This window comes from Anneissia japonica, unplaced genomic scaffold, assembly GCF_011630105.1.
Source record: "Anneissia japonica isolate Jap-2015-1 unplaced genomic scaffold, ASM1163010v1 scaffold1417_len1240632_cov203, whole genome shotgun sequence".
NCBI classification, from domain to species: domain Eukaryota; kingdom Metazoa; phylum Echinodermata; class Crinoidea; order Comatulida; family Comatulidae; genus Anneissia; species Anneissia japonica.
In genome coordinates this window covers 157723-170908 of record NW_022727891.1, presented here as the reverse complement: position 1 = coordinate 170908, position 13186 = coordinate 157723, and the positions used below count along the sequence as shown (strand labels likewise).

The 13186-nt window shown below is 34.9% G+C and overlaps 2 protein-coding genes across 3 annotated transcripts in view; one reads left to right on the top strand and one right to left on the bottom strand.

The window, feature by feature from the left end:
* The window catches only part of LOC117113881 (protein-glucosylgalactosylhydroxylysine glucosidase-like), a 10035-nt gene extending 1387 nt beyond the window's left edge, over positions 1 to 8648 (top strand). The window contains exons 2-10 of one of the 2 annotated variants that reach the window (XM_033257349.1): positions 1586 to 1836; positions 2202 to 2404; positions 2674 to 2884; positions 3653 to 4251; positions 4906 to 5115; positions 5418 to 5627; positions 6033 to 6277; positions 7075 to 7396; positions 7848 to 8648. In XM_033257349.1, coding sequence (XP_033113240.1) covers positions 1586 to 1836; positions 2202 to 2404; positions 2674 to 2884; positions 3653 to 4251; positions 4906 to 5115; positions 5418 to 5627; positions 6033 to 6277; positions 7075 to 7396; positions 7848 to 7897 — 2301 coding nt within the window. In that variant the 3' untranslated portion in view covers positions 7898 to 8648. Of the gene's footprint in view, positions 1 to 1585; positions 1837 to 2201; positions 2405 to 2673; positions 2888 to 3652; positions 4252 to 4905; positions 5116 to 5417; positions 5628 to 6032; positions 6278 to 7074; positions 7397 to 7847 lie in introns of both variants that reach the window. The other variant, XM_033257350.1, reaches the window with a different exon arrangement.
* A 265-nt stretch (positions 8649 to 8913) lies between these two features.
* LOC117113872 (24-hydroxycholesterol 7-alpha-hydroxylase-like) overlaps positions 8914 to 13186 on the bottom strand; it is a 6289-nt gene continuing 2016 nt past the window's right edge. The window contains exons 3-10 of the mRNA XM_033257337.1: positions 12791 to 12942; positions 12378 to 12462; positions 11922 to 12017; positions 11166 to 11387; positions 10254 to 10349; positions 9874 to 9962; positions 9597 to 9684; positions 8914 to 9399 (exon numbers count right to left, since the gene is read on the bottom strand). Coding sequence (XP_033113228.1) covers positions 9331 to 9399; positions 9597 to 9684; positions 9874 to 9962; positions 10254 to 10349; positions 11166 to 11387; positions 11922 to 12017; positions 12378 to 12462; positions 12791 to 12942 — 897 coding nt within the window. The 3' untranslated portion in view covers positions 8914 to 9330. The remainder of the gene's footprint in view (positions 9400 to 9596; positions 9685 to 9873; positions 9963 to 10253; positions 10350 to 11165; positions 11388 to 11921; positions 12018 to 12377; positions 12463 to 12790; positions 12943 to 13186) is intronic.

The window sequence follows — 13186 nt, the reverse complement described above, 5'->3', positions numbered from 1 at the left end:
CACACACACACACACACACACACACACACACACACACACACACACACACACACACACACATATACATTATACATATTGAAGAATGGATTTGCATGTATGCTCCAAGTGAAATAAAATGTAAAAACAATGAAAAAATGACGTACAATCATTGATGGTTGACTTGCGAAACAAAAAATTTATTAAAACATAGCAAAATCAAACGGATATTTCGATAGCTCCTGCTATCTTTATCAACATTCTACATTTAAATATTTTCTCCAATAACGTCCATACATACATATGGTATTCATTTCCTATTTATATATATCAGGGCCGTCGGAACGTTTTTCAAAGTAGGGGGCCCACTAGTAAGATGAATGGGAATATGAATTGCAAGGGAGCCAATCATACAAAAAAGACGGTTTGTCTAGCGCATCATGATTTATATATTGTTTGTGGGTGTAAATTAAAAAGAAATAACAAAAGGCAACAATTTATAGTAAAACACTGAAATGGAGAAAAATAAAAATTATATTCAAATTTAAGCCATTTTGAGTGATCTAGAAATGTCAAAGACAAATTGTGTTACCTCATCGCCAACCATGATTGGGCTGAAGTGGTCCACACCCTCCATTTGTAAATGCATAGTTGCCAACTTAAAAAAAAAAAAAACTTGCGTTACATAGCAACGGCCACTGGCTGGGGGCCAAGGGAGAAGTTCAAGGGGACGAAGCCCCCTGGAATCTCTAGTATTTTCACTACCACTGGTTTGATTGATCTTTGACACTAAATTAAGTCAAAATGTGTGTATGTAAAGTTAATAAAACCAAGAAGTTATACTCATTTAAATTTGACCAAAGTAGGCCTACAGTACTCTAAACTTAGGATAAATGCCATACTGTAAATTTTTTCATAATTGCGCGGAGCATACCTAAAAAATCGGCTCAAATTTGCACGGGGAAAAACCGCTAGGCAAAAAGGTGCACGAAATTGTAATTGCTGCATAATTGCATTGGTTATATATTAAGATTATGGATCTTGTGGTTGAATTGACTATGCGCTTTGAGCACCATTGGTGGAGATGTGTGCTTTATAAATCATTATTATTATTATTATAAGATTTGATCAATGCCGAATTCGGCCCTTATTATCCAATATGCGCGGATGGATTTCTAAACTAAATTTTTGCGCGGAGGATATACTCCATTGAGCGTACTGGGTTCCCTTGCACTATCTATAGCTAGGCTTACTCTTTGCCGACACTAAACACTACGGACGAATAGCAAATGATTTATTTCTATGTTACTGTATAAGTCGTTATTTATTATTGTAAAAATCTCAGTACCTTGAAATCTCTGAGTTTTTGTTCATCCGTAGTAAAACTGGCAAGATAAATTACTGTATATGCAAGTCTGACGATAAATCCGTATAAGTTGGCAACTATGCAATTAATGACGACCCCCCCCCACATTTTGGATTTCTGGATCCACCACTGTTGTGAATCATAATTATTTCATTGTATTGTTTCTTGGTAATTATTATTATTTATGGAAAATAAAATTTATGGAAGAAATTTCTAATAAAAAAATTAATGATTCTCTTACAGAATGAGATGAGAGGCCTTTTACAGGTGGCTGGAGTACTCTTCATTTTGCTAGCTTCCTTGAATGTCATCTTATCTCTTAACACTCAACTGCTTGACAACAATCACGATGACACGACACAAACAATTTCTGAACTATTTTACAAAATATTGTATAAACAACCAAACAAGACATCTGAAACTCAAGAGAAGGAATATTCAGGCTACCATCATGAATATTTATCAGATGACCCCACTGTTTTTACCTCCTCATCGTAAGTAATCTGAAACATGTCTTGCCTAGTGCAAAGATAAGTACTGTTTTTCAGAGTGTTATCCAGTGTTGCATTGCGTCTGTTCTATCAATTCAGCTTGCTGTTATTGTTAGTCAGCACAGGTGTCTACTGTTAGGTTTACGAAATAAAATCACTGGTAAGATTCATAGGGAGAGTTTATGGCTAAATGTGAACCAAACTACAGCATTAGGAATCAAATTAACATCATTTAATAGTTTTAGGACAGAGGGGTCCAGACCAAGAGTAGGAGTATCAATATTTGTCGCATTAGTACTGTAAATGTTGACTAGTATCTAGATTGTTGTAATTAAAGTTCATGTGTAATAAAAATAATTTTCTTTCAGGTTTCCAGCAAATAGAAAGCAACAACCATCCATTGGTAATGGTTACTTAGCAACAGTGGTTTACAGTAATACCATATTTGTGAATGGTCTTTATAATGGCAAAGGCACCAATAGTCATCGTGCAAGAGTGCCATCGACTGCTGCCATAACTGCTTCTCTACAGGAATCAGCTTCTCATTTGTATACTTTAAATGTTAGAAAAGGTTAGCAAAAGTCTTAATATTTTTAGAAAAGTTTTGCTTTGATTTGATATCAAAAAATGAAAATAAGAAGTTTAAAATAATCATTATCATCTTCATTGCTATGTTATAATTTTTTTAAACATATAACAATATAGTAATTTATTGGTGTATTTTACAATAATTCAATAATTTGAATACTGTAAGTATATAGTAATAATATAATTATAAAATTGATAAATGTTATTTGTCATTTTTGAATGTAATGTAGATATTGTTTGTTTGTCTTTCAGGAATATTTGTTCATGAAATAACTACAGACAATATAGAGATTACACATTCCATCTATGCTCATCAGGTCTTGAACCGTCTCCTTGTTAACCAGATTACAATTAATAGGAAAAGCAGTAAATCTGATGATATCGTTGTCAAATTGGACACAAATTTTGGCCCAAAAAGTTTTGATATAAACTTCAGTGAAAGCCCTGTGAAGAATGGTAAGAGGTAGGTGATTCCATTTCAGATATTGTAAATAGTTCTTTCCTTATTTTATTTTTGTTGTGCTAATGGCAAATGATATGCTGTAAAGTCCTGGACCATGGACAGGCCTACTGCAGCTACTCCAGCGCACTGCAGCTAATAATTCAGCTACTCCATGCTACTGCAGCTACTCCAGTTAGCCTGTCTGTTGTAGTTCTTGCTTAAGCCTGACTGTAGCAAAATCTAAACAAATCTGAGGGCAGCTTTTTGTCCAAAGCAAACATCATATTGTTTGTGGAGTCTAAAATTTGTGTTTGATGTTTGAAAATGGCAACTTTTTGACAAGTATTTACCATCTAATCTGTATGATGTGATGATTAAAATTCAACCTTAAAATTATGGGAAAAACCCCTCATCAATCGATCCTGATTTGTGTTTGGGTGACACATACGTTTTTTAAAGTTAGGCCTACAGTATATTATGATTATGATCATCGTTATTTTATTTTTATACTGATTGTATTTTTTTACATTATGTTAATGCCTTCCTCACTTTAATTGGTCAAAGCGTGTCATGGGAACAATGTGCAACCTCCTGCACTCTATTTCTGTCATGCATGCACATCCAGTGTAGAATAAATACATTCAACACAGAATGTGCTTCTTGTAAGAGCGTGTACAGTGCTTTGTGGTGGAAAGAGCAAATGCAGAGAATGTTTCCTTGCCCAAGAACACACACAAGTTAGCGTGAGATTTAATTTTAGTGGATAAAAACATTTTAATTTCCTTGCAGGAGCATGCATGGAAGAGTGAAGGAACCTGAGCATGATAGCTCTGAAGTCATCATGACTTATGTCTACTGGACAGATATCCCATCATACATCACCCTTCCGAAGAATGCATCAACCAAACGTTACACATTTATCACATCCATTTCAAAGACTGATGAAGATGCAAATTATTTCTATACAGAGGGAATTAAGATGGATGCTGCTAATGAATTATTCAGTAGTCATGTCAGTGCTTGGAAATCAAAATGGCAAAAGGGGCACATAGATATTGACAATAACATATTTCTTTCAAGAGTTATATACAGTAGTATGTATTATATACTCAGCTCACTGCCCCCACTGAACACCACGGGAAGGCTATCATTTCCATTTTATGGGCTTGCACCTGGTGGACTTGCTAACGGCGCTGGCTATCTGGACTATATGGGGCATGTATTTTGGGACCAGGAAACGTGGATGTACCCTCCAATGCTGTTGCTTTATCCATCACTTGCAAAAGCAATGCTCAGTGCACGGACCAAACATATAGATGCTGCAAAGGACATTGCAAGGTCTAAGGGATACAATGGAACAATGTTCCCCTGGGAAATGGCTTATTCAGGTGACTACAAGATATTATTGACATTTTTCAAGTGGCAGGGGTTTTCCACTCATGTCCAAAAATCAAACTTCACTTCATAACCCTCCTTTATTACTTTAGACAAGGCTAATAATATTTCCTGCCTTATGAACCCAAAATGATAGAGTATTAACACCAGGGTTGGTGTCCTAGACCTGGCCCCTGTTGAGCGTGAGCTGGCGCCCCACCCCCTCCATTGCTTTGGTGGAAGAAGACATTAGTAGTACACAAAAGTATATGAAACCCCCAAATTGTCATAGTATCCGGGGATACGCCTCCTAGATTCTGGTTTTTGAGCGATGCCCGACAATGCCCACTTACGTTGTCATCAGGGAGTTCCACCCCCATCAGAGACATCAGATCCCCTGTCGAGCAAATCCTGGCGCCACCCCTGATAAACACTGAAAACTAAAGTAGTAGTAATAGAACATTAGTGAGCCTGCATTCCTCTATTTATGCCTGTTCTAAGATAAGCTGTAATGTAGCATGCCACTTCATTTACATGCACCAAATTTTATCCTCATGACCCGGCACTCAAAGAGTGTGTTGTATCTACAGTGCTAACTGAAATACTGTAGATACCAAGATACTCTTTGCTTTTTCTACAATACTAACAGTGTTCCTGGTTATATTCAGGGTATGACGTGTGTCCAGACAGTACCGTTGGCAATTTTGAACAGCACGTCAATGGTGACATAGCATATGCTCTGCAGCAGTATGTGAGAATGACTGAGGATGTGACGTTTCTGTTGGAAGAGCATGGTTTTGATCTTGCCAAAGGACTGGCAGAATTTTGGTTCTCAAGGGCTGAATACAATGGTATCAAGGATAGGTATGAAATTAATGGTAAGCTCAGCAAGTTTTTTTTTTTAAATAATTTATTTAATAACAGGCAAAAAGAAAACATTTTGTTCGAAGCAAATTACAACCATTCCTTGTTGGCAGATTCAGGATTTAGAAATAGAGAGGAAATCAATTCTACAGTTGGAGGGTCCAGACATACCTCATGGTTGGGGCTGAGGTAGTTAGGGCACTTTTAGATGGCTGGAAAGGGCACGCACTTTCAGAATCAGTGAGTGTCAAGTTTAGGCTTTGGTATTAGTGCATATTATTGATATTGTATATCTTGTCTTTATTTTTTTCTAAAGGTGTAATGCCTCCTGATGAGTACCACTCAAATGTTAATAACTCTGCATACACAAACCTTGTAGCAAAAATAAGCCTGTTACTCCCCGAATACATCGCACAGCTGGTCAACTCCAGTGTGCCGGCATCCTGGAACAAAGCCGGAAATAAAATGTACATTCCATATGATGATGTCATCAAGTACCACCCGGAATATGATGGCTATCAACTAGGTATTGTAAACCACCCTTCTGTGGATTTTCTTTTGTTGCAACGTATGGCACCTCATCTGAGAATTGTATCCAAATTCCGCTTTTTGAGTTCCCTTGCATCAATACACTGAACCACCCATCCTCCTTGCTCCAAATACTGTCAAAATGATTAATGATAACATTCACTATAGGCTTCAGATTCCAGAAGTATCACCTCTAACCGATAAACAGTGGCTAAGATGCTCATCATAATTCACAAATCACATTAATTTTGTACTCTGGACAGCTTTTCCAATAAAAGCATTTACTGAAAAGAATATTACAACAGTTATTTTAAGTGTTTGCTGAAATTTCCCTGTAAATGGGAAATAAAGCTTAAAGTAGTTACAGTATAGGCTATTTAATGATTTTTGCATTTTTGGTTAGGAACATTTATAAAACAAGCCGATGTAATCCTTCTCGGATTCCCTCTCATGTACGAAATGCCTGTTGACGTTAAGACAAATGACCTGCTTTTGTACGACACCTACAAGGGAAAGGCCGTGACCAATCGAGATGGCCCAGCCATGACCTGGGCCATGTTTACCATCAACTGGCTCAAGTTGAAGAATTTTAGCAAAGCAGAAAATGTGTTCAATAAAACTTTCGCCAATTTACAAGGACCATTCATGGTAAGATTCAACATCTCATACCGTAAATGCTCGAATCGAGAGTATTTATTACACTGTGTGTAATGAAATGCTTTGAGAAACAGGGTTTTTATACAATGTATACAGTGTGAAAATTAATAAATAACAAATGAAGACACAAACATTTCTTTATAAATGTTTATTTACGATGACGTAGGACCTATGATAGGCCTACTGCACTACGGGAATGTGTGAGATAGGGAACAGGCATGGAAAGTGCCACACCTATATTTTTTTTTATAAGCGTCGCTCTCGAATAACCGCCACACTGAAGCCTTCAACAATTTTATGATGCCGTGGCGCTTATTTGTGCATTTACGGTAGACAATTTGTTTTACATTCCATTCTCATGAGTAAATCATGATTTTGAAAAGTGAAGGGAAGTGACACAGTACTGTAGTTATATTTGATCTCTACACCTTAACATTGGAGGCACATGTCATACTTAGCTGATGATAAAATCAATGCATCCACAGTGAAAAGAAATATAAAACACAAGGTGTTACTGTTTTGGAATTCATTGATACTGATACTTAATGGGGAGTGTTGGCAGTACAGTATGTCATTTGATCGACTGCTTTGTGTTGTTTTCCTGGAAGCTTTACTCTAACCCTGGGAGAATTTTACCCCATTCCCAGGCATTTCTTACTACCGTGTTATAATCTAAAAAAAATAACTAAAGCATTACCTGCCAATGGCATGCTGAAGTAAGTAATCAAACAATTGAACAAAAATATGCTGATCATGATGAATCCATTTTTTTCATTTCTTTGCAATAGACGTGGACTGAGAATCCAGATGGCAGTGGAGCGGTGAATTTTCAAACAGGAATGGGCGGCTTCTTGCAGACTATCATGTTTGGTTTTGGCGGGATACGCATTGGAGAATGTTTAGATGTTGATTTTGTTCTTCCACCCAAGTCTAGTACTTTTAACATTACTGGCCTCAACTACCTAGGTTCATCGCTTAATTTTGTTGCTCAAGAAACATCACTTAGTGTAACTTTAACAGAGAAGGAGGATAATCATGTACCTAATCTTCAACTGATTGTATCACCAGTGAAAACAGTTATTCATAAAGAAATTTATGCTCTGAAGTTAGGTAGGTAAAGTACTTCTATTCTGTATTTGCATTTTACTTTACATTCATGGGATCAACATTCGTTCATTCGTCCAATGAGTGTGTTCTATCTCTGATAGTGATTCTTTTTGAAGCAAAAAGTGTTCATACAAAACTACACTTTTTGCCATCAGCAAAATTATGGAATTGTATGAAGGGAACTGAGTGTTTATGTGCCATAAGTTTCTGGTTCAATGACTAGAGTAATATTATAATTAAAGCATGTTGAAGTCATGCTAGGCATCATGTGCTATATAAAACCACCATATTTGTATATATTAATGTTTGTTTTTACTGTAATATCCATATAACTTGAATGTTGAATTTTTAAGCTGTTCTATAAACTAAGTGTAATTATGAGGCTTCACTGCATATCATTTGTTTTTACTAATGAGGGAAAAAATAAGTTAACTCATCTTTCTGTTTTTTTCAGGAGTTACTGTAAATATCTCAAGAGTTCCAGCACGTGTATGTAAAATCTGAATTATATATTCTGTTTTTTAGGGAAGAGGGTGGTTTAGTCATTTTCTAGGCATGTAGTAATGAATTTAAAATAAAATTTACAAAATAAAACTATGGTTACTTTTTCCTTCTATAGTTTTATTGCACAATTGTCAATCAATATTCAATGCTGTACCTTCAGTAGGCTAAATTATTGAAGCATCTGGTGCAGTGGTAAGGCTCCAGGCTTATAATTGCAAGAGCAAGGGTTCAAGTTTGAGCAGGCAACTTGTTTGTCATTGGGTGCTAGGGCAGATTATTATTCCTGACCTAGAGTAGGGGAATAAGTGAGTATCTGGTAAATTTGAATACCAATTCATTGATAACTAACTGCAACGTGTATTAATTCCCACCGAGTATGTATTGGAATCATGTTTATCCAAAATGACTGGAGTAATTTCGTGAAGCACTTAGAAGGCAGTACATGCTATTATAAATGTAATATTATAAATATATATTTTCATGCAATTTATAGTATATTTGTTTTATACAATGTGCTTCAAAAGTACTAGTTTCAATGTTATGTTTTTTATGTTATATGTGTTTCCCTCTAAGTTGTATTTATTATTACCATATCTTACATAAAGTAAGGCTACACATCTCCTGAATTCTCTTCTGGAATGTTATCGTGCTTTATTCTGAATTCATTTTCAGGAAGTTTGGTTTTTGCCAGGGTATTTTTTTATTACAATATTATGAGCAATTATAAAATATGTATACAGTTGAGTACTCTATAGCTACTCTATAGCTGCACAAAGAATTTTATTAAAAATTACTAATCCTCTTCATCGTGTTAAAATTTTATAATAAAAAAACCAAAAAATTTCACAAAATATTTGTATTTATTTTGTTCAATACATCTCTGATAAATCATTGCATTTTAGGCACATTTTGTTTTTCATTATTTGCATAAAATTTGGCATCAAAATATTATAATTTTGTGCAATTAGCAAAATTAATTAAAAAAGTAATAAATAGTTGCATACATTCTCATCACATTTTTTTTTTTTTTATCACAATTACATAACTGTATTTTAAAATCAAATATATGCTGTACTTATTTGGTGTCAATTACCAAACTGAATTAGAGATCTATGTACTGACTCAGCCAATCAAGGACAGTAACTCTTGATGTTTGCATTTTCAAGAGCCATGGATTATTTACATTATTTATATACAATCGATCAATTCATGAGTGAACTTATTTAAATAATTGGAATGTGTTAAAAATAAAGGTGTTAAGCCAGGCACTGTTGTACCACAAATCCAACTCCCCTTCCTGTGAACAGTAGATGCGATGCGACCCCATCTGCTGATTGTCAGTGGCAGTCTAAACAAATCTTAATTAAAAATGATTCGTTGCATGCATACTTTCTAATGTTGAACAACCACCATGATTGGTGCTGTAAACATTACTATCGTTTGGAGAACTGAACTCTGTAGGTCAACTGTGGTTGCTGGGTACCCACAACATGAAGTGTACTCTGAGAAAATAACGAACAGTACAAACTGTTAAAAAATGTTTTCTTAAACACAATACATCCATATACTTACTAAATGTAATAAAACAATTGTTAAAATTAAAGTTAAGTAGTATTTGTACAGCACTCTACTTCTTCCAGATAGTATCTTTTCACACCATTAATTTTGTACATAATTCTTAAACAGTTGTACTACTTACTGGTTTGGGCAGAGGGTCTAGTGCCTTCAAACTAAGTTTCTGCAGGATCAACGTTATCAAGACATGAATTTCCATCAAAGCAAACCATCTACAATATAATATCAACATGGCTTTCAATATGACTGGACAATCACGATTTAAAGTTGGTAATAACACCACCACTGTACTTTGTGTATTGTCAACATACAGATGGTCATTGATCATTAATGCAACCAAAATTGCAAGATTGATTGATTGATTGATTAGACTTGATTATCAAAATTTAATAAGCCCTCACCTTCCAGGGCACTGGTAACGCCCTCCACCAAAGCCAATAAATCCGTCTAGAAAGAAATTCTTTTCCAGATCAGCTGCCAACCACCGGTCCTGTGTGATAAACATTTTTTTTTTGTGATGTTCAAATGAATTGGAGGTTGATAGAGAGGCCTTGGCAATATGGGCTTTATAGGCTGAGGATTTACTGTACATCTAAAGATCTAACATAGCACTCTATAAAACATAAATTTGTTTTCCTGCCAAGTTTGGAATAGATGATAGATTAACAGATGCAGTGTTACATCGTATTGCTGTATTGTAAACTACTAACTTCTGAAACCCACATCCAGACATTAAATCTTTTATCTATATAATCTATTCAGTCAACACTACTTTAGGTACCGGTTTGAATGATTCTGGGTCTGTGAAGAATCTTTGGTCTCTGTGGGCCCAGTAAGGAGAGACCATCAGCATATCACCTACAGGTATAGTGTAACCCTGAAAGGATAAAATCATATATTATTGATCAATATTAGGCTTTTACCTTTGCTGTTAATAAATATTTTTCTTTCTTTTTAGATTTAAAAGTATAGGCCCATATGTATTAATGTGCATATTATGTTTTATATGCGAGTGCACATAAGCATGATTGTGCATGTATACATAGATACTATGTAAATGCTTTTTAACTTAGTTTGTAGTTTATTGTAAGTGTATTATATGGCTTAGGTGTGACAGTCCTCCTCTGGAGCGACTGCCTACTTGCTGCCTGTATGTAACTGTAAGGCGAAACTTGGCCAAAAATATAATTTTTATTTGAAATCATTATTACTTTCTGGCGACGGGTTTGCTAAACAAGGTACAAAAAAAGTCTTGCCTAAATCATTAAGATGTTCATGTAATTTGATTTTTTTATAACCAACTTCCTTTGTATAATTATTCCAATTTCATTTTTAAGTGATGCAACCCTTGTTGAGTTGGGTGCCACCGATGTAATTGGTAAATTATAATAACAATAGCTTGAAAAAAATGTAGTATGTACTGTATTTGAATTGCTTATATAATTTATTTCCTTTCAATTAAATATTAGGAAGAAAAAAAGCTCTTGCTTTTAATTAATGGAAATGCAAATTAAATATTTCCTATGTTCTTTGCATAAAACTTTCACTATTAATCAAATTCTGTAAATCAGCAAAACTTATTTGTAACTGTTTTGATCTTTTTAATTAGCTATTCAATGTTTTTTATTGAATTGATGACTTTGTGTAACTTCGCAGGAAAGTGAATTTGGTAGCCCTGTACCAAGATACAAACCTTTACATCAAAAGACTTTACAACTTTCCTAGTAATGACACCTGGTGAACGTAATCTAATGGTTTCTAGTATACATCTCTTGATAGAGGGCAGTTTACTAATGATTTCTTCATCTACTACCAATTCTGTCTGCTTATCACCAAACGCATCATTCAGTTCTTTAGAAACTTTACTCAGTTCCTCTGGATAGGTGTGCAAGAATGCCAGAACCCAAAAACTTATCTGAAAAAAAAAGATAACTAATAAAATCGGACATTCCTATATCAGGGAATGGAGAAGTGCGCCCCAACCCCTAAAATGGTGAAATTTTTTTCATGCGTGCATCAGATTGATAGCATGGTGGTATAAAATGTTAATATTTCAATTTTATACCTCCAGGTTTTAATTAAGCAAGAAAGGTCTTGGTGTTTGAAGGGTTTGAATGTTCTAAAAAAATTACTGTACCGTAAAATATAATAGTATACTGGTTAGCTTAACGATGGTATCACTATCAGCCCAATTTAATTACCTCACACTCTGATGGTTGGAGCTTATCTGTCAATCAAATATGTAGATTGCAGTTAATCTGTCAATCAACATTCATTGATTGGCAGCTTATCTGTCACTCACCATAATTACAGGCTTGTTAAAGTAGATAATGCACCGCTTTAATTAAGTGTAAACAAATGATTAGATACCTTAATATAAAAATGTATATAGCTAGTCATATAATTAGTGGGGACAATCTAGAACTTAAATATAGGCAGAATACATTACTGGAATGGCATTAGCTTGCGATGCCCACAGCAGCAAAAGGGCAAAATTTGGTGCAGATTTGGCATCAACAATATCCATCAATTGCTGGACCAATGACTGAAAGTAAAAAAAAATAAGGAAAATAGTCACATCAAATGAAAGAAATATCACTGCTGAATGAATCCAAAATATTATTGCTGCCTTCTCCCAACCCAATGCAACACAGTTAAACCGGGTACGCACTGTGACATTCGACCATTGACCGATGAATCCATCTCCGCTCACAAATATTTTTTTTTTCTTCTCTGCTGTGTTAAGCGCCTCGAGGTTTTATCAACATAAAGCGCTATATAAATCCAGAATAATTATTATATTAATTAGTGCTTGACGACACCACCCATTTGCTGATTTTCAATGGCAGTCTGTATTGACTGTCAATAGAAACAATCTGTTACATGTGTTGTGTCTTGAACTTACCACTGATTTTGAAGACTGTAACTGTAATCTGTCTTGGACTGTCTTAAATACCTTCAGAAGCCACTGCTTACAAGCAGCCCAGTCCCTGAAATGAACAAGTTACACATTAAACAACACAATCGTCATTAATAATAGTCCATCCTTTGGTTTCCATAACATAAATTGGGTTCAATATTGGGGTAAAATGGTTATGTTTTGTTTGGGATGTTTTAATCTTTCTTTATTTGTGTTAGACTTATGCACATCTGTCTATTAATTTTGCCATGAAAGTGAAATTTTAATGAACTAAGAAACATTCAGTACATCTCAAAAGTCAAGGCACAGATGAAAATTCTGAAAAACCATACAAAGTATAAGATGTATACTAATACTAATGTTGAGATCAAGTTTAGTGGATATGAAGGATTGCTTACCGGAGGAAAAAGTCAGGAATCTGTGAACCATACTCAAACTGATCATCAAATTTGACGAATATGTCTTCAAGTTGCTGGATATGTTCCTCATCTGTTGGAATTGCACCCTCACCAAACAAATTGTTTACAACTGCCCCAAACATTACTCTCCTATGAAGCAAAATTTGGTATAAAAATTATCTTAACTTTAAAATGCAATCGGCAATCTGACAGCGAGAGGTCGCAGGTTCGAGTCCCGCCAGAGGCATTTTATTACAGAATTTCTTTATTCATTTATTTACAGGACTACATTTGTTGAGAGCTATGCTACACGATGTATTATTATGTCCTTTATTCGAACACTATTTACCTTTCTTTGATGATTTATATATATAATTTAACAGTGTTAACGGCTAC